The sequence below is a fragment of the Peromyscus leucopus genome, chromosome 8b, assembly GCF_004664715.2.
Source record: "Peromyscus leucopus breed LL Stock chromosome 8b, UCI_PerLeu_2.1, whole genome shotgun sequence".
Classification (NCBI taxonomy): Eukaryota; Metazoa; Chordata; class Mammalia; order Rodentia; family Cricetidae; genus Peromyscus; species Peromyscus leucopus.
In genome coordinates, this window is record NC_051086.1 from 87,521,707 (window position 1) to 87,541,994 (window position 20,288).

The 20,288-nt window shown below is 36.5% G+C and overlaps 1 protein-coding gene across 1 annotated transcript in view; it reads right to left on the minus strand.

Annotated features, from left to right (window-relative positions):
* Positions 1–20,288, minus strand: part of LOC119086963 — a 111,467-nt gene that overhangs the window by 70,890 nt on the left and 20,289 nt on the right. The window contains exons 12-28 of the mRNA XM_037201094.1: positions 19,722–19,775; positions 19,016–19,120; positions 17,439–17,492; positions 16,611–16,715; positions 15,769–15,822; positions 14,980–15,084; positions 13,678–13,731; positions 12,795–12,899; positions 11,446–11,499; positions 10,656–10,760; positions 8,185–8,238; positions 7,508–7,612; positions 6,356–6,409; positions 5,603–5,707; positions 3,397–3,450; positions 1,649–1,753; positions 865–918 (exon numbers count right to left, since the gene is read on the minus strand). Coding sequence (XP_037056989.1) covers positions 865–918; positions 1,649–1,753; positions 3,397–3,450; positions 5,603–5,707; positions 6,356–6,409; positions 7,508–7,612; positions 8,185–8,238; positions 10,656–10,760; positions 11,446–11,499; positions 12,795–12,899; positions 13,678–13,731; positions 14,980–15,084; positions 15,769–15,822; positions 16,611–16,715; positions 17,439–17,492; positions 19,016–19,120; positions 19,722–19,775 — 1,326 coding nt within the window. The remainder of the gene's footprint in view (positions 1–864; positions 919–1,648; positions 1,754–3,396; positions 3,451–5,602; positions 5,708–6,355; positions 6,410–7,507; positions 7,613–8,184; positions 8,239–10,655; positions 10,761–11,445; positions 11,500–12,794; positions 12,900–13,677; positions 13,732–14,979; positions 15,085–15,768; positions 15,823–16,610; positions 16,716–17,438; positions 17,493–19,015; positions 19,121–19,721; positions 19,776–20,288) is intronic.

A 20,288-nucleotide genomic window follows, 5' to 3' on the forward strand; every position in this document is an offset into this window, starting at 1 on the left:
ACTTTTGGGGCTATATGCCCTGTTGCATACTCACAAATTGTGCCAGTTCTCGGGAAGATTGGAATCCAATCTTTTAGGATGGGTCCTGCATTCTCTAATGCCTATTCACAGGCTCTCTTAGTTATCTACTAGTATTAGTAATGTCTAAAATATGAAAAAACCCTATTTTACTTATGCTAACATTATTTTAAACTCTTAGACTCTACTTAAGAACATTCTTAAGGGTTAAACCGTGAAAATGTAAAATCTAATGATAGAGTATGGTTTGAGACTGTAAGCCTGATAAACACTTTCCTCCCCAAAGCTGCTTTTGTTTGGTGAAGGCGATTTACCACAGCAACAGAGGTGAAGCCAGGGCCATGGTTGTTAACTGTTTTCATCACAACGACGAAACCAGATGGGGTAATATAGTACGACAGTCTGCCAACTTTAGTCATTTACACTTTAAAGCACCATGTTGTGCATGATAAATATGTAGAATTTCACTTTAAACTAAAAAATACTGAGGAAATTCTATTCTAGTTCTGGAGGTAACTTCTGAACAATATCTGGGGTTCATTTAAGATGGCTGAACTCAAAGTCTAGTTTTTATTTCCTCCCAATTAAACCCAAGTGACTAATAATGTTTCCAAGTTATCCTTTTTCTATACAAATGTGAAATCCCATTACATTTTTTTGTTCAAAAGAGGAAATAAAATCTTGAGAAAGTGGGGCGCTTTCCCCTCAGGTCTAAGATAGAGGGACTTGGCAGCTGCAGCAAAGGCTGCCACATAAATGGAGAACAAAATTATTATAGGTACATATGTGCTTTGGTGAAATGCAGGGATGTGTTCAAAATGTAGACATGAGGACTTTGACGTTCACCTTTCAGGGACTTTACTTTCTCCAGTAACCTGTTTTGAAAGATCTTTCCATCATCTGTAAGAAATACAAGGCTCAAGTTACAAAAATGTGGATAACCATTAGCATATGCTCAGGAAAACTGACTTTTAGCATCTTCACTACATATTTTTTCTTATAAAAACTGTGAGAGCCAGTGAGGTGGCTCAGTGGGTAAAGGTGCTCGCTGTCAAGCCTTAGGACTCAAGTTCAATCCCCTGGACCCACATGGTAGAAAGAGAGACTCTACTCTTACAAGTTGTCCCGACCTCCACATATGTACTACGGCATGGACATCCTCCCACATGTCCATAATACATACATGTGTCCATAATACATACATGTGGGTATGCACATACATGCACACACACAATAAATAAACAAATGAAAATGTGAGAGAAAAGTGGGGGAAATTTAGTACATTAAGCTCTATACAACACACACACACACACACACACACACACACACACACACACACACCTCTTTTATTCATCCCCAATCCTGTTTTTGCTCACTCCTAAGCTATCCCTTTCTCTTTACACATATCCTACACTACTTTTTGGTATATACATAAACTTTTTGTATAGGCAGCATAATAAAGAGGAATATCAGATCTAAAATAGGAGCCTGTGTAGAGAGGATTCACATCAGAGTTCAGGGATACTCTAACTTTGTGATTTATACTTAATGTAGTGTCATGAAACGAGGGTAGCTTTGTCACAGAGAGATCCTAAAGCCTTTTGATTACATCAATAGTTGAGATTCTTACCATCAAATTGCAGATTTTCCATCAGTTTGGAGAATTCTTGATCTTTGTACTCTAGCCCCATTTTTTCCAGAACAGTTTTTATATCGCCAATACCAATTTTTTCTCCTTAATAATAAAGATTAAAACAGTGACATACATGGAATTTAGCACAATTGTAAATAATTCAGCCACACAATGTGAGCACATGGTGGGGAAAACCCTGGCCACTGAGTATCTAAAAACAAGATCATTCAAAGGAACATGATTTGTTTGTAGAGACCATCAAGAGATGAGAGGTTACCCTCAATGCTGCTCATGAGAACATGGCAATAGGATGTACTGAGAAAATAAATTGCCAAAGTTGCTGCTTTGAAATTCATCCCTGTATCTGCTTCATCTCCCTTAGGCTTCTTGAGATTAAGGATTGAGTGTAAAAAGATACAAAGGACAACTTGTTTCTACAAGCAGCTGCTGACTTTGCTGGAGGATGTCTAGAAATCCCTGCCAATCCTTCTAAGGACTGGATGGGTGGCTATTGGTTAAGAATTCTCCCATCCAAATACTAACCAGGGATGACCCTGCTTAGCTTCTGACATCAAGTAGTATCAGTTGGGTAAGTTCAAAGCAGTATGACTATAGAGAAATCTAAGAATTCTGATAGGATGCTTCTATCCAACCTTCTGTCTCTGCTTTGCTTGGAACCAGACTTCAAGCTTCTAGCCTTGACCAGATGCTTCTCTATTTTTTCCTTGCATAAATATTTCTCTTAATAATGCCTCTTTCATATTTAATCCCATCTTGGTATATGGTTCTTGAAGAACTTGCATGAACAATGGAACTCACACTGGTAATGGGGAGCAGGTATTGTGAATCTCTCCATTCAATTAGAAGACTGCAAATGCCTTCTCCTAAGCCTACCAATGTGTGCTAGAGTCTTTTAAAAAGATTCATTTTGGCCGGGCAGTGGTGGCGCATGCCTTTAATCCCAGCACTTGGGAGGCAGAGCCAGGCGGATCTCTGTGAGTTCGAGGCCAGCCTGGTCTCCAAAGCGAGTTCCAGGAAAGGCGCAAAGCTACACAGAGAAACCCTGTCTCCAAAAACAAAAACAAAAAAAAAAAAAAAAAAAAAAAAGATTCATTTTATTGTTGAATTTGGCTGTATTATAGTAAGGAAAAAAACATTATTAGAAAACACACTAAAACTGGGCGTGGTAGTGCACGCCTTTTATTCAGCACTCGGGAGGTAGAGGCAGGTGGATCTCTGTGAGTTCAAGGCCAGCTTGGTCTACAGAGTGAGTTCCAGGATAGCCAGGGATACAAAGAGAAACCCTGTCTAGAAAAACAAAAACAAAAACAGAAACAGAAACAGACAAAACTACCCAATCAAACATTAAAAAAAAAAAAAAAAAGACACGAGAAAACACTGTAACTTCTGGCCATTGAACAGAAAAAAGATTAAACAAAGAGGTGTCAGAAATCATACAATTAACAGTAATAAAGGCATGAAAAAAAAGTACGTTGGGGCTGGAGAGATAGTTCATTGGTTAAAAGCATTTGCTGCTCCTCTAAAAGATCTAAATTTGGCTCATAACTGCCTGTAACTTCAGCTCTAGGAATTCAGCCTCCTCTTTTGGCCTCTGTGGGCACCTGCATACATGTGGCACATATTCACATAGATAGTCACATACACATAAATTAAAATACTATAAAAATTAAAAATATCTAACTGTAAAATATTAGGACCCTATATTTACATTAACTCTCACTTACCTGTAAAGGTTTTTGCTCCGTCCAGTACCTTATTTAGGTCAACTTTTCCATTAGCTATGAATGAAAGGGTCAATGGAGACATGCAATTAGTGTGATAAGTTCAGAAGTCATATGCAAAGGATCTACAGTGGAGAAACTTGCCCATAAATTTCTCATACACCTTGAAGTGGGTAGTGGGATGCCTTACTAAAGTTGGCCTTGGGTCTCCAAGGTCTTTGTTGTTCCATATGAATTATAGAATTGCTTTTATATCTGTGAAAAACTGATCTTTATTATATTGAATGTAGATTGTTTTGTGTAATATAGATACTATAATAGTATTAATTCTTCCTATCTGTAAATTGAAATTACTTCAGTTTATTGTTGGTTCCCTATCTGGGGTTAGTAGATGCTCTTTAATGTCTCACAGGCAACCTAAGAGCTAAATCTCCATCATAATACATTAACCAGCCTTAAGTATTTTGATGCACCAATGGCAAATGGACAAATACATTTGATCTCCTTGCTCTTTTTGGTCTGCTCAGATTTTCTATTTCTTGATGATTCAGAATTGGTAGGTTGCCTAGAAACTTATCATTTCTTCTAGGCTATCCAATTGGTTGGTGCATTATTGTTCACAGTCTCTTTTAAGCTTTTGTCTATCTGTGATCTCAGTTGTAATGTCTTTAATTTCTGCTTTCCTGTGAGCATTCTCATTTTTTCCCCTTAGTCTAGCTAAAGGCTTGTTGATTTCATTTATACTTAAAGAAAAACAAATCTTAGTTTGGTTGACATTTTCTATTGTTTTCCTGGTCTTTCATTTCTTTCTTTCTTCTTTCTTTCTTCTTTCTTTCTTTCTTTCTTTCTTTCTTTCTTTCTTTCTTTCTTTCTTTCTTTCTTTCTTTCTTTCTTTCTTTCTTTTTAAAGATTTATTTATTTATTGTGTATACAGCATGTATGACTGCAGGCCAGAAGAGGGCACCGGATCTCATTATAGATGGTTGTGAGCCACTATGTGGTTGCTGGGAATTGAACTCAGGACCTCTGGAAGAGCAGTCAGTGCTCTTAACCTCTGAGCCATCTCTCCAGCCCCTTTCATTTATTTCTACATCAACTTTTACTATTTTTTTAACCTTCTGCCATATTGGCTTTAGTTTGTTCTTCCTTCACTAGTACCTTGAGGTGTACCATTAGGTTGTTTATTTGAGATCTCTGCTGATGTCAATCCTTTATTCTAACTTTTCCCTTGCGAACTGTTTTTTTTTTTTTTGATGCATCTCATAAATTTTGGGTGTTTATGTTCATTTTAAAAGGTTTTATTATATTTCTTTTCCTCTAAGTGTCTGTTTTCTGATGTGGTTACCCTTGCTCTCTTTGGCTTCCTTTTACATGAAATCCTGCCCACCTCCCACTTTCACTTTTTCTCTATGTACTTAAACTGAATTGAGTCGAATGGTTGGGTTTTATTTATCTATTCATATATTCTGTCTTTTGATTATAGGATTTAATCTATTAACATTCAATGTAGTTATTGATAGCTAAGGAGTTTTCTTATATTTTGCAAACTGTTTTCTGTTTGTTTCAGTATTTTAAATGCTTCTGCTGTTTGAAGTAAGCCTGTGGCCTTCATGGATACAGATATGGGAAGAAAGGACCTAAAAAGCTGCCCTGGACTTCTTAGATTTTCATTTGACTTTTGGAAAAGAAAAAACAAATACCTTGACAGTGGTACATTTTACAATCTCTAGGTGACATAGGAAGGGTTTAGAATGTCAAATTTATTTCTAGGTATTTTATGTGTATGTTTTGTTGCTTTAAATTGAATATTTTCTACTTCTATTTCCATTAGCTTATTTCTAGCTAGGGAAACCACTTGAAATTTTAATTTTTAATCTTGCACAAAGGCCCATGAACCAAATTGACATCTCAAAAACTCAATGATTTTAATAGACTTCTTTTGGTTTGTTTCCTAGGTTTAAAAAACACACAAAAATAAAATCTTAAACTATGGGTAATGATGTCTCTTTTCCAAAATTATCGAATTTGATTTTCTCACTGAAGTAGTTAGAAGTTTTATAGTTGGTCTTTAAAATGTTATTTGTAATGTTAGGGTTCCCTAGTATTTTGAATATTTATCTTAACACCAACTAAATCTAGTTAAAAACAACAACAACAACAACAACAACAACTTCCTTTAGGGCCACACAGTGCTATCTAGCAGGCATACCATCAACTGGCAGGCTTTCCCTCAGCTGCTCCACTTCTTTATTAAGAAGTTTGATACCCATGTTTTCCAGGAAAGGGTGCAGGTTTTTGACATCAAGTTTTCCTCCTTAAGAAAAAGCAAAGAAAGAGAGAAAGAAACAAAAAGGAACAAGAGAGTAAATAAAAGATGTAAAATATGAAAATCATGTTTGTGTTTTTAATGACTATGTGTAACTACTTTAAGAAAAATATAAAAAAAGCCTATACTTGGCATTTTTTTTATTGTCATTAGTATTCATTACAAAAACCCCTATAATTTCCACTTGGCTTTTCCAATAAAACAGAGAAGGTAAAGAGAAATAAGGTAAATGCAACCTGTTTTTTAAAAGCTCCATCCTAGTGACAAACCTATTAGAACAAAGACATTCTTTAGAAGACTATTCAGCTTCATGGCCCTAGACTTGACGTCAGCTCATTGCTACAATCACTTCCAATACTTCAAGTAAAGAGTAAAAAGTATTTATTCCATTGCCAGATTGTCAGATTAACAGATTGGTTTTGTCTATTAATGAACAAAATTCCTAAAACTGGCAAAATAATCAGATCCTTTCACTACAATTTTGTCACGTATATTTAGATAACAAAGCATTTTTTTTGTAATAATTAGGAAGATTCCAAGTGTGATGACTCCTTCAAAGAGGAGAGAGAAACAACAAAAATTCATTGCAAAGCTCGAAGATTTCAGACAGATACATTAGTATGAGTTTTAACTCACCTTTGAGAGACTTCACACCCTTCAGGACTCTAGCCCAATGCACCATCCCATTATCTGTGTGGGGGAAAAAGGTGAGGAAGGAGCTTTTTACATCATATAAGGAAGCTGGTGAGAGAAGAACAGAATGCTAAAACAACAGAGTGAAAATAGACCCAATCATTCATCCTCAAGAACAGGGCATTTAAAGAGTCCTCAAAATAAAAAGGTAGGTCTCAACAGAAGTAAGACAGAAAAGCACTAAACAAAAGACAAAGATGGTAAGAGCCTTTTCTTTACAGGAGGAAAATAAATTGTAAGCAACACTAATAAGCCACAAGGAACAACGAGAAGACAAAGTAAGTCGACGGCAAATAAGGAATGAGGTGACAATGCTTATGGATAGACTATGTATTTTTAAATCATGTGAAAATATTTTCCAGGTTCTAGATATGAACTGGTTGATGTTCCAGAAAAAGTGGCTTTTTTCCCCCTGGCAGTGCTGGGCATTGAACCTATGGCCTCAGACAAGCCAAGCACGCACTCTACCACAGGCCCTTAGCCCTTAGGAAATGTCAAATGTAAAACTGTGGGGAAAACGACAACAAGAACTGAAGCAGCTCCCTTCCTGTGTTATGTGGTTTACACACAACGACTCAGAAGACTCAGATGGGGACTGTGGACTGTGCCTGGATTAGAGTAAAACCATTATCTCAACACGGCTGGTGTTCACAGAGGAGTTCAGTGGCCCTCAAACCAAGTATCTCTGTGGTGTCAGAATTTCTTTATTTTTACCTTTTATTTTGATACATTTTCAGAATTATAGGTACTGGGAAATATAGCGTGAAGAGTTCTCATAATTCTCTTCATCTTACTGTATTTGTTTTCTTATCCATCCAAACACAAATACTCTACAAACTTATTCAAATACCATCAACCACTCCCGTGCTGTCACTGACAGCAGTGAAGGACTAATTTTTCAGTAGAGGCTATCACCTCAGTCTCTGTCTCTCATCATTGTTACAAGTCATTTATTTTGTAACATATTCTTCAATTTGGGATTGAGAGGCTTTAAACTTTCCAAACCTCTCAAGCACTGAATTCTAAAGTTTCCTGTTTCCCTCTCCAGCTTATTAAATCGCAGTCTGGAAACGTCAGCGGCTTTTTAAGGCTTACCGTCCACTGGCAGAGTTTTCAATAGCTTCGAATATTCCAGCTCATTAAACTCAAGCCCCGCTTTTCTTAGCATATCTTCCAGATTATTGACATCCATCTTTTCACCTAAAAAGTTAGGAATAGTGAGAGGTGGATATATTAGCTACCTCAAATTTTAGGTTGAATAACAAAAGCAGAACACTGTCCTTCCACACTGCTCTGGATTGGAGGAAATTGGAATGTTAAATGTCCCTTTAATAGTCATATATACAAGGCTCTTTTTAAATTCTAGGAAAACTAAATCAAGTTTATTACTGTAAAATCAATCTATAGGGTGGTTAATACAAGTAATCCTCTAAGGAAGAACTTTATGCTTTTGTTAATGTTGTAATTGTCAGCAATGTTAATGAAAAATCAAAAAAATTCAGAGTACCATGTACTGAGCCTGTGTATTTCAGAGAAAGATTAGGAGGGCAGGTTCCATAGAATGCAGGATTTTTTACTAAGACATAATCCTATAGGTATTTTTTGTACTGTTTTTGCCATATTTTGCCAAATTCATGTACTCTAAGAAGCTTTTTCTATTGGAAAACTTCTATTAGAAGTCTTTTTCTAATTTTAGGGCAGTGGAGAACAGCAACAGAAAGACACTATTATGAAAGTCTGAAGGCTTCAGTTGGGAGGAATTCATCACTAACCTGTGAAAGTCTTTGCCTCCTTCATTATAGTTTTTATATCAACTTTCCCATCAGCTGCAAAATGACAAATAATCAGAATAAAGATCAGAAACAAGCACGATTTGGTAATTATTACTGCATTTTTTCTTTTTCATTAGTGAAAATGAAAAAAGTTTTAATTCCACAATGAAGCTATATTGACAATATAGCTAAAAGATATTAAAATTCTAGCCACAAAAGAATGATATATATAGGAAATGCATTCTGTTTTGAGTTCCCTTCCAGCACTTTAATCTTGGGTGAATTCCTATTATTTAGCTAGACTACAAGAAAAAATTTAAAAAGAAGTTTATGCTATATTTCAACACTTGTAAGTTTGGAAAATTGCCATTCATATGGAGTTTGCTCATATCCACAATCTATGTAATGTTATAATTAAACTGAACAGACTTCACCAATGCTTTGAATTATACATAGAAATTATTAATGTCACATATTAGTGACACAGTCTTTCTATACCAGATATTTAGAGGTTTGTTTTTAATGATTATTTACCTACCATTTACCTGGTACCAAAAGACAAAATTTAAAATATAAACTATGTCTATACAACAGGACTCACATTGAAAATCTCAAAAAAAGAGATCAATGCTGTGGATATTGCTCTATATAAATAAAACACTGATTGGCCAGTAGCCAGACAGGAAGTATAGGCGGGTCTAACAGAGAGGAGAACTGAGGGAACAGGAAGGCAGAGGGAGAGACTGCTGGAGCCATGTGGCAAAGTATAGATTAATAAAAATGGGCTAAATATAAGAGTAAGAGCTAGACAATTATAGGCCTGAGCTAATGGCCAAACAGTTTAAATAATATAAGTGTCTGTATGTTTATTTTATAAGTGGGCTAAGGGACTGCTTGGGGCTTGGCAGGACCCAGAGAGAAAACTCCAGCTACAAATGGCACCCAACAGCTCAAATTTTCACCTTAAATAGAAATGAAAAAAAAAAAAAAAAACTAGGACAATTGAGATTTTAATTTAGTGGAGTAATTCTATCTCTGTACTGTTTTACTATAATGTCTCTTTAAAATTGGTAAAAAAATAAATCAATATATGTGTGTATGTATGAATGAGTGTATATGAATTGAAGTATTGTGCCAGATCTTGGAAAACACAACTTCCTAGTGTCTTGGTCTATGACAAGAAATTAAATAGATGGTGTCCTACTAACTCTTTGAAACTTTGTTTCTGTTTTAAACTGACTGGAGGAAACAGTCTCTGCAAATTTGAAGCTGTTTGGAGAGAAGTTTGATCCTCACACCTCCAAAGTGGTCTTTGTTTCTCACCTACTTGAATTCATCTTTAAATTGTCCTGCATTCCAATACACTGTCCTTTTATAACATCCTCTGAGTGTTTTCTTTTTCCTTGCCTCATCTTGGCCCTTCCTGATTCCTAGTGACACCTCAGCAAGATACAGAATTCACAGTGAAAGAAGTCATTCTCCTGATGCAAATGCCAAGAAGAGGATTTGGTCTTGCTTTAGTGTATGTGTGTATGTGTGTGTGTGTGTGTGTGTGTGTGTGTGTGTATGTGTGTGTGTATGTCTCTGTGTGTGGGTGTCTATGTGTTTGTATGTGTCTAGTGTTTGTGTGTGTCTATGTGTCTGTGTGTCTAGTATTTGTGTGTGTGTGTGTGTGTGTGTGTGTGTGTGTGTGTACACACCAAAGGACAACCATAGCTGTTATTCCTCAGATGTTATCTGTCCTGATTTTTGAAAGAAGACCTTTCTCTGGCCTAAACCTCACAGGTTATGCTTGGCTGACTGGCCAGGGAGCCCAAGGTATGAGCTAGTCTATCTTTACCTCTCCAGTGCTGGAATTAAAAGTGAGTAGATGCTATAATACTCATTTTTTTTCATTTAAAAAATGTGTATATGTTTGTTCTCATGTATATCTGTGCACCACCTGCATGCATGGTGCCTGTGGAGGTCAGAAGAAGGCACTGGAGCCATTGGAACTGGAGTTACAGATGATTGTGAACCATCATGTGAGGGTTGGGAATTGAACCCAGGTCCTCTGGATGAGCAGAGCCACCTCTCTAGCTCCAACATTCAGCTTTTAAAATATGGGTTCTAGAGACCAACTCAAGCCCTCATGCTTGTGTGGTGGGTGCTTCCCAGTCCAAGCTTTGAGTTCTTTTCAATGTTTTTTCAAATGGCTTGATGTCAAGATTCTGAAGAGATCTATATGCTTAATCACACAAGGTTATGATACTACTAATAGCAACAACAAAACTGGTACAACTTGGTCCTCACAAAAGTTTGTAATTAGGCTTAATGTGCCCCTTTCGTAGACGAAGAAAGTGAGGCACAGAAAGAACATTAAGATAACATGAGCATTAAACAGAAGAGCCAGAACTCAAATCAGGCAGCCTTGCTCCAGAATCTGTGCTTCCACGGCTTTGCCATTCTGATGTTGGATGGTAGATGCTTACCACTCACGGGCAGGCTTTGTGTTAGATCTTTAAGTTCTTTTTCTGAGATGTTCATCCCCATGTTCTTCAGAAACGTGTCCACTTTTTCAGCCTTGATTCTCCCCTCTTAAAAAGAGATACAGGTAAGAGTAAAATATATTAACTTTAAAATGTGACAAAAACAGACAATCCTATTCTTTGTTATTTAGATAATCGGATGACTGCTGTTGATTGAACTTTCAAATTGATTGACTTTGCTGTCCTATTAAATTTTCCAAATAAAAGAAAGTCTTTTTAAAATTATATATATTTAGATTTCACTTGGGAATCTGATAAACTTTTGAGAATTTCCCAAGGAATGGGGTAAATCCATTTATAATTCAAAATATAAAATTAAATGCAGTCCATTTATTAGCACTTCTAGGATTCCAGAAGAGACAAATTCATAGAGAGCAGAGCAGAGGCTACCAGGAGCTGGACGAATGAGGAAATAGTAGTGATTCCCTAGCAAGTGCGAAGTTTCTGTTCATAATGACAGAAAGGCTCTGGAGGTGAGTAGTGGTCATGGCTGGGCAACACTGTGAACATACCCAATGTTACTGGGTTGTACATTTAAAATGGTAGACTATGCTGTGCATATCTTACCACAATAAACATGGCAAATTACAGGGGCTTCTACAGAAGATTTTAATGACAAAGATAAAGCACTGTGCCTACCAGAATGGGGGTTCATGTCTGAATGTCCAGGAGACAAAGTAAAGCTAACCACAGCCCTCCTTGTACATCTGTTTTTCTATCACAGTCATTTTACCTGTAAATGTATTTAAACCCTCCAGCAACCTCTTCTGATAGGTTTTTCCACCATCTGTAAGAACAAACAATTCAGGCCAAGGAGAAATCAATTATTATGACAGTATAAAAATCATTTCAGAATTATGTCTCTAGACTGATTTTCCAGTTTCTTCCAATTTAAAAAAATATACAGCAACGTTTTATGGTAGAGAACTTTTTAAAAGGTGAGCATTTTTTTTCTCTTTGGCATGTGTTAGGCAGACTGCTGCTGTGAGATTAACCTGAGAAAACCAATTTCAGGGAGAAAAAAATTTATTTCGGTTCATGGTTCCAGGGATTTTAGATCATAGCCGACTAGCCCGTGTTTCCATAACAGAGATGAGTGAGAAGACCATAGCAGAAATGCCTGACATGGCTGGGATGCTTTCAGGGATGGAGAGGGAGAGGGAGAGGGAGAGGGAGAGGGAGAGGGAGAGGGAGAGGGAGAGGGAGAGGGAGAGGGAGAGGAGAGGGAGAGGGAGAGGAGAGGGAGAGGGAGAGGGAGAGGGAGAGGGAGAGGAGAGAGAGAGAGACAGAGAGAGACAGAGAGAGCATGCCCATGCAAGAGTTTCCACCTTCTCCACCACACTTTGTTTCATCTGTGGCCCCAGATGACTGGGTAGGTGCCACATTCAGGGTGGGTTTCCTCCTTCATTAATCATTCTTAGAAACACTCATAGGCACACTCCTATGTCTGCTTTAGTAATTTCTCAGGCACTTCTCAAAATGACAAGGAAGATCAGGCATCACACTATGTAAAGCCAGCATGATGATGAAGCATGTAGCCTATCATCTCTTTTGCTTTTTATATTCTGATGCCTACTACACCATCCCATTTCATTTTCCTTGCCTCTTTGTTTAATGTTAAGCATTCTTGTAAAAAAATTCTTGTAAAAAAAAAAAAGTAGGCATTTCTTGGCATTGAAGCATAGTGATGAAATTTATTTTAAACGAAGAACTAACTGCACAATTAAATATGTCTTCTTCGGCTAGGATTAAGCTCTATTGTTTCTGACAGGCTTTTTCACTGAGAATCAAACAGGACAGTGTTTGTACAAAAACTCACAAATATAAGCTTCCCAAAAGGTTACATGGAAAGCGCTTTTAGTAGCAGAACTACACATTTTAGGCTGGATGATTCTTGTGTGCAGGGCTGTCTTATTCACCAACACTTGTTTATTACTGTACGGGTGTCAATAATCCATGGCTTCATCTACTAGTTACCAGTGTTACCACCAACCCGCCCCTGCCAGCTGCAACACCAAAAAACTGTCTCTAGATGTTGCCGGTGTCTATTAAGGAAAAACACTGTCTATTTTAAACACTTACCATCAGCTCGCAACTTGTCTACCAGCTTCCTGAACTCCTTATTTGTAAGTTCTACCCCCATGTTGTCTAGAACATCTTCTAAATCAGCCATGGCAATAGGCTCTCCTATAAATAAAAAATAAAAATCCAAGAAGTTAAAAAAGTATGTAAATATTCTCATCTTAGCATTGCTCTCCACTACTGTATCAAGAGCAAAACTTCAATATAAACACAGGTAAAAGTTATCTTCTCATAATCATGGGAAAAGTATAACACAGTGTACACCTGTGTTGGGAGTAAGACATCACTATGAATCCTAGTATTTTAGGTGAACTGTATTCATATATTAGCCAGTAAAATTTATGTTAATCTTTTGTGATGCTCTATATCCCTAACTGAAACTTTATTTATTAATCATGAGTCATTTAAACTCAGTAGTTATAATGTTTCTGAGAAGTATTTAAGAGAAAAAAGACTAGTTAAAGGCAGACAATCAACTTTGCATAGAGGGGCTGGTTGGAGAGATGGCTCAGTGATTAGAGTACTTGCTGCTCCTGCAGAGGACCTGGGTTTGATTTCTGGCATTGACATAGTGGCTCACAATTATCTGTGGCTCTAGTTCCAGGGGATCTGATACCCCTTTTTAGGCCTCTAGGGGCACCAGGTACTCACACACTACACAGATATACATACAGGAAAAACATTCTATACATTTTTTTGGCACAGAAATAATAACTGAAGTATAGCTAATCCACATTTTAACTCTAGTAAATTAGAGATATACCACTTATTAATAAAAGATAAAATATTTAAATAATGGCAGTAGCTATGATGAAAGTATCACAATGTGATCTAGCAGAATTTTTTATGTTCTTAATTTCATTCTCAGTAGTTTATCACTTACCTCTAATTGCTTTTACTTCATCTAGAAGCTTATTGAGACGAATCTTCCCCTCAGCTATGAGAAAAGACACAAACAACTAGATGACACATATAAATACACAACATGCTATTCATAACTTTAGTCAAAATCTAATCCTTTTTGTTATATTTTCCAGATTTTATATTTAACTTATAATTAATAGAATCAAGCAAACCTTCCAACAAAATAAGACCATGTATGTCCTGGGTTATATGGCCTCTCATGTTCTAAGATACTTTTTGCCTTAGAGAGAGTATAAAATATGGCTTATACTAGCCATAAAGTTCCATCAGTGGTCATCAAAAATGGAAAAATTCTATCTTTTGCTTAAAATTCTTCTCTGTTATATTTTCAATTACTGTGGCTTTTCTGGATACTTATTTCTATATTTGTGAGACAACTACTAAAGCATTTTCCTGTCCTCTGTAGACTTCCTCATTAAAATATTTGGTAATTCATTTATTGAGTATAGAAAACATTAATATGAATTAGTTTATATAATAACTGGTTTGGGAGGTATGTGTGAGACATTGTTGGTGTCTACAAACGAGTCATGAATAAAAGAAGTCTAATTTGTTAATTCTCTTTTGTGTGTCCAATCATCTCAGACTCAGCCCTCATAAATCCCAGGAAGTGAGCTGTGTCAAAGTTAGGCCAAAGCTTAGATGAAGAGAAATGGAATAAATAATAGAACAAAGAATTGAAGGAAAAAAGTTGGTTCTTTGAAAAATTCAATAAAATTGGCAAATCTTTATCCAGCACCTTAAAGTAAAAAGGAAAGAATGCTTTCCAATACTTGTTTAAAAGCCAGTACTACTCCAATAACAAAATCAGATAAAGACAGAATAACAGGCCAATCTCCCTGTTGAACACAAACACAAAAATTTTCAGTAAAATACTTATAAACACCATTTAAGAACACACAAAAAGATCATTCATCATGATCAAGCTGCCTTCTTTCCATAGATGAAGACATGGTTCAATATATACAAATCAATAGATATAATTAATCACATAGCTGACTACAAGGACATGAATCACATGATCACTCAAAAGAAGCAGAAAAGGCCTTTGAGAAAACCTAACATCCATTCATGATAAAAACCCTGAAGATACAAGGGATAGAGGGAGAATATGTCAACATAATGAAATATAATGTATTCTTTTTTGGACCTGCTGAAATTTCCTAGTTTCAGGACCATCTTAGATTGGCATATATTACAGATATCTGGAGATAATCCTTTGAACTCCAAAATCACTGAGATGTTATCATTCCATGCTCACCTTTGGCTAGAAGGTCATCATTTAGATGTTTACGTTCTTTCTCTGTGAGTTCAATTCCCATGTTCCCAAGAGCTTTGTCCAGGTCACTGAGATTAACCATCCCTCCTTAAAAAAAGAAAAAGAGACAGTTAAATGGCTCCAGTGCACTCAAGATATTACTACACCTGCACCTTACTTAATGGATGTTATTACCTAAGAGGTGTGATAGAAAAACAATGATACAGTAAGTTATACCAATGACAAGAAGTTGGTAGGGGAATTATGAATGGAACTTGTTTCACTAAATGTTGATTGGAAGAAAAAGGGGCCATAAAAAGAACAACTTTAGCCGGGTGGTGGTGGCACACACCTTTAAAGCCCAGCACTTGGGAGGCAGAGGTAGGTGGATCTCTCTGAGTTCAAGGCCAGCCTGGTCTACAGAGAGAGAGAGTTCTAGGATAGGCTCCAAAGCTACACAGAGAAACCCTGTCTGGAACCCCCACCCTTAAAAAAAGAACAACTTTTAAACTAACGCAGAATCAACTTATCTTGATTTAGAAGTAGTAGAGTCTATTTTTGGTCTTGAAATCTTAGACTATTTGATACAAAGTTATAAAATAACTCTTTGCTATATAAAAATAATTCTCAAATAACTTTTTTCCTTTTGGTAAAGTTTAGGACAACTCAAGGTTATATGCAGAAATACAAATAAGTATATTTCCTAATAAAACCAGTTTGTAAAGAAGCATAAGTAATTAGTGTCTAATACTTATAAATACAGATGCAGGAATTTAATTTTTAAATTGTTACCTTTAAAAGACTGTACAGCATCCAGCACGCTATTCTCATCTAACTTTCCAGCAGCTATGAGGAAAAGTAAATTCATGTCAATCATGTAGATGATTTATGACTCTATAAACTGCTTTTCACATTTACTCTAAATTGCAAGTTGGAATGGCAAACCTTGAAAAAGTGACCAACTCATAGAGTTATTGTGTACTAGGTTATTGTGTACTAAGCTATTGGGTACTTGGACCACCCTCAAACCTTATCACATTGCTGTCTCTACCACCATTACCATGACCATCATCACAGCATCCCATCACAACAGCTCAGTCCTTAACATTTATCAGTGTTTAATTATATACCAATCCTTTTCAAGGTGCTTTATTTCATTAAAGTCTCACTCTCCTTTTGAAGATGCAGAACTCAGGATGTACACTGGTTGAAGTAGCTTGTCCAAGACAGCACAGTGACAGGTAGTGGAACCAGGGTTTGAATCTATAGACTCAGACTTGAGACTCTTAACCACGTCACTCTAGCATTGCTTCTCTTCCATTTCTACTTGATTTCTCCTTTCTCGTCCTTGTACTAACTCTTCACTCTCGTCATTTTTCTTTCTTTCTCTAATCATAACTAAGCTTCATAATTTGGGATAAATACTAAGTTATAGTAACTACTTATGATTGAAGGTTTTAATGATTTAAGAGGTAAAATTTAATGAATAACTACATGACTTCCAGATAACCTGGGATCTAATTAATTAGTTAATAGAGTTCTAGAATTATTGGTGGGAATGTTCTTACAAGTGCTCATAAATAGCCACAAAATGAATGCCTTCCTATGGCTCAAGATGTAACTATGGGGCTTACCATCAGTAGGCAAAGTGTCCTTTAGCTTCGAACACTCTGAATCTGTCAGTTGGACCCCCAGGTTTCTGAGATAACTCTGAAGACCACTTGCAGCAAGCTTGTTGCCTTTAAAAAATGAGAACACAATTATTTGAGAATTTAAGGACCTACTTAATGATTTCAAATAATGTAATACTCATGCCCGCCGAAAGAGTCACCTACAATTTGAGACTAACCAAGAGAAGAATGAAATTATCCCTTTTCCTGAAAGGGAAAAGTAGAGAAGAAGAAGAGGGAGAAGAAAGAGGAATGGTGAGAGGAAGAAGAGGAGGAAGAGGAAGGAGAAGGAGGGAGGAAGAGGAAAAGAGAATGAATTTTAATGAAGGAATCATTAAAATTATCTAACATATTGAAGATCTTAGTCTAAAGTCAATACTGAATTTTTGCTGCACTGGCTAGTGATCAGAACAACAAAGATGAGTGATTTAATGATGATTCACATTCTGATCAGGTACTTTTTGATCTGATTTATGTGATTAAGCGGTTGTAGTAACAAGGGCAATTATTTTATATTTTTACTAAGTCTATCCAAATTTTGAATAGACAATGCTCTACAGCAATTGGTATTTTTAGAAAACAAATTACAGAGTAAAACCACATGCTATGAATATACAACCTACTGATTGCTTTAAAAACCTGAATTATATAATATCCAGTTGTAGTGAATACAATCTCAGTAACAATAAAACCCCATACATTTTCAAAGTCAGTGACTAGGAAGCTAGAAAACATAAGTAAGAAACAGTGTAAAGCTTAAGTATGGTAACTTCATGGTAAGTGTTTACTCACCAGAAACTTTTTTTAATTCATCCATCACCTTTTTAAGACTGATATTTCCATTAACTACAAAATAATAGAAAGCCAAATAATCAACATAGATTACAAATTTGATACAAGATACCAAAAAATGCACCTCCTAAAACTTGCTCTAGAATTGTCTTTACAATTTTAACTTAATTTTGTTTCAAAGTTGAAAGGGACATGTTGCCTGCATGTTAAAATTCCTGTAATCATCATGCCACTCTGCATTTTCTATCTTTTGAGTTACCCTGAGTACAAAAAAATTGAATTTCAAGTCTTTCTTTGGAATTAATTTTCTTGCTTGGAAACTGTAGAGCATACCTTCCTCTTTAATACATGAATGAAGCAAAACCTAAAACTGGTTCATATCACATGCTGGTGGTTCAGCTGGGTTAGGGAGATTGTCCAATCTACAAATCATTATTTACATTTTCATTTTAATTTGATTTGCTATTTGATAGTAAATGTTGTCATTATAGAAAATTTTAGAATATTATACTTTTATAATATTAATTATATTACTTAGCAATCAATCAACTTGGCATACTGTAGAGGCCTACTAAATTCAATGAAATGAAACAGTTTTGGAGTATTTCTTTTGTAATTGGCATTGTTTTTCAAACAATAGACACATAGTAATACATGGAATGAAAGCTTGTATGGGGCATCAGGTGGTGGTGAATGAGAGTAAATCTGAGAAGTGGTACAAAGAATGCTGCCAAGCGGTTCTGCTGAAGGTTAAAGAGAAGTCATGGGGTGACATTTGAGAAGACCTAAAGATGAGGGAATGGACTAGGTAGATGTCTGAGAGATGGGTCGTTCAAAGTGAGTGAAAAGGGCTTGAGAAGGCAGCCCGACTGGCTCATGTGTCTGAGAACAAGTGTTTCTAGAGTGGGCTAAGCATGGGAAACCGGCAGAAGATTTCAGGAGGCTCAGCAAATCCTATAAGACCTAATCATAGTAAGGACTCTGACTTTAACCCTGGGAGAAACTGGGAAGCTTGAAGGGTATTTTGAGTACAGGAATTTCATGATGTGATTTGTACATTGACAGGATAATTCCAGATGCTATGTAGAGAACCAGACTAATATCTAATCCTTGAATTATTATTATAGGCTCCCTTTAGAACTGTAGCTTTTCTGCCACAATTACTAGTTCTAACACAGTTTCTCTGTCCGAGTTTTATCCCTCTTTCTGGATTATTGTAGTATGTTCTGACTGTTCTCTGTTCCTACCACTTCCTTTTTACCCATTCTCTATATAGTATCCAGGGTGGGCATAGCACATCCATGCTGCACAGACACAACATACATGCAAGCAAACATCATCTATTACTACTACTACTACTACTACTACTACTACTACTACTACACACACACACACACACACACACACACACACACACACACACACACACAGTAGTCTTACAGATCCCTCCCTGTTTAACTACACAGGAAGGGCATTGCCACCATGCCATATAAGGGTGAACTGATGTGTGTAAGGCTGGTTGTATTTACAGGGAGACCCCTATGCTGCTGAGAAGCTCAGTGAGGTTAAAGGCTTACCATCTTGCTGCAGCTTCTGAGTCAGGTTTTCAAATTCCTTTTCTTTGAGTTTCATGCCCATGCTCTCCAGAAGAGAATCCAGTTTATTGGCACTAATAGTCCCTCCTTGTAAAAGACACAGGCATGTGAACAAAATTTAAGGAACCAAAAGTTTCAAAATTATTAAATTTTATGCATTGTTATCATTTTCAGGAGACAGACAAAACCCAATAATAGTAAAAAAACCAACAAATAGTAAACAACAAAGAGACTCCATAATGGACTTAATAAGAGAAACCCTTCCATGTGAAGCTGGCTTCAAGCACCAATCTACACAGCACACAGTTTGAAAGGATTTGAGAGATGAATTGCATTGTCAGTTCAGCAGAAGGGATGCCAAGTCTTGTGGTTTTGTTTGTTTTTGTGTATGTACAATTTACTTTTTCTTTTCTGAAGCTTCCAATTGTTTCTACTACTGGCCAAATGTCCCTCATAAATCAGTCTTTATTCTTTCCTTTTTTAACATTATAAGTGAGGTTGACATTTGTTTCCCCCTCAGTACCGCACTCACCAGAGCATGGGGTTTCTAGGAACAACAAGAGCAAAGGCAGCAAATGGCAAGTAACCCACAAGAGAAGCTTGGGTGTAGTAATCACAGCCCCCATGATGTAGTGACAAAGAGACAGCCATTTCAGATCTATCTGCATGTCATCAGGGTCTCACTCACCTGAAAGAGACTTCAGACTGTCCATCAACCTCTTGTGATAGATCTTTCCATCTTCTGTAAGAAACGTACATTTCAGGTCACAGATATACAGGAAAACTCACTAAGGTAAAATATAAAAGCTATACTTTGAAAAAGACTTATTTGACTATGTTACATACACGAGGTCAATTGAAAGTAGTAAGTTCAAGGAGCAGAGACAGTTTTTAGTGCATCCTCCTCATGAGCAACAGCAGCAGTTGGTTGCGGCTAACTTTCTTGCTTTCTTCTTTATAGCCTTGTAATTAATCTATTTCTCTATTATACTTGTCCCAATCTGTTTCTCAATCATAACTTAATGTTTAGTCTTTGCACTCATAGCTGCAGCACAATTCTGTGCAAAGGATCTTGAGATGTATGTTCTTTCTTCCACAATCAAATAAATGTTAATTTTAAAGCTTGCCACCAACAGGGACTACAGAGATGGCTCAGTTGGTAAAGTGTTTACTTAGTGGATCTGAGTTTGTTACCCAGAACCCATGGAAAACAAAAGCACTGAGGAGCAGGAGACAGGAGGATGTCTGTGGCTCA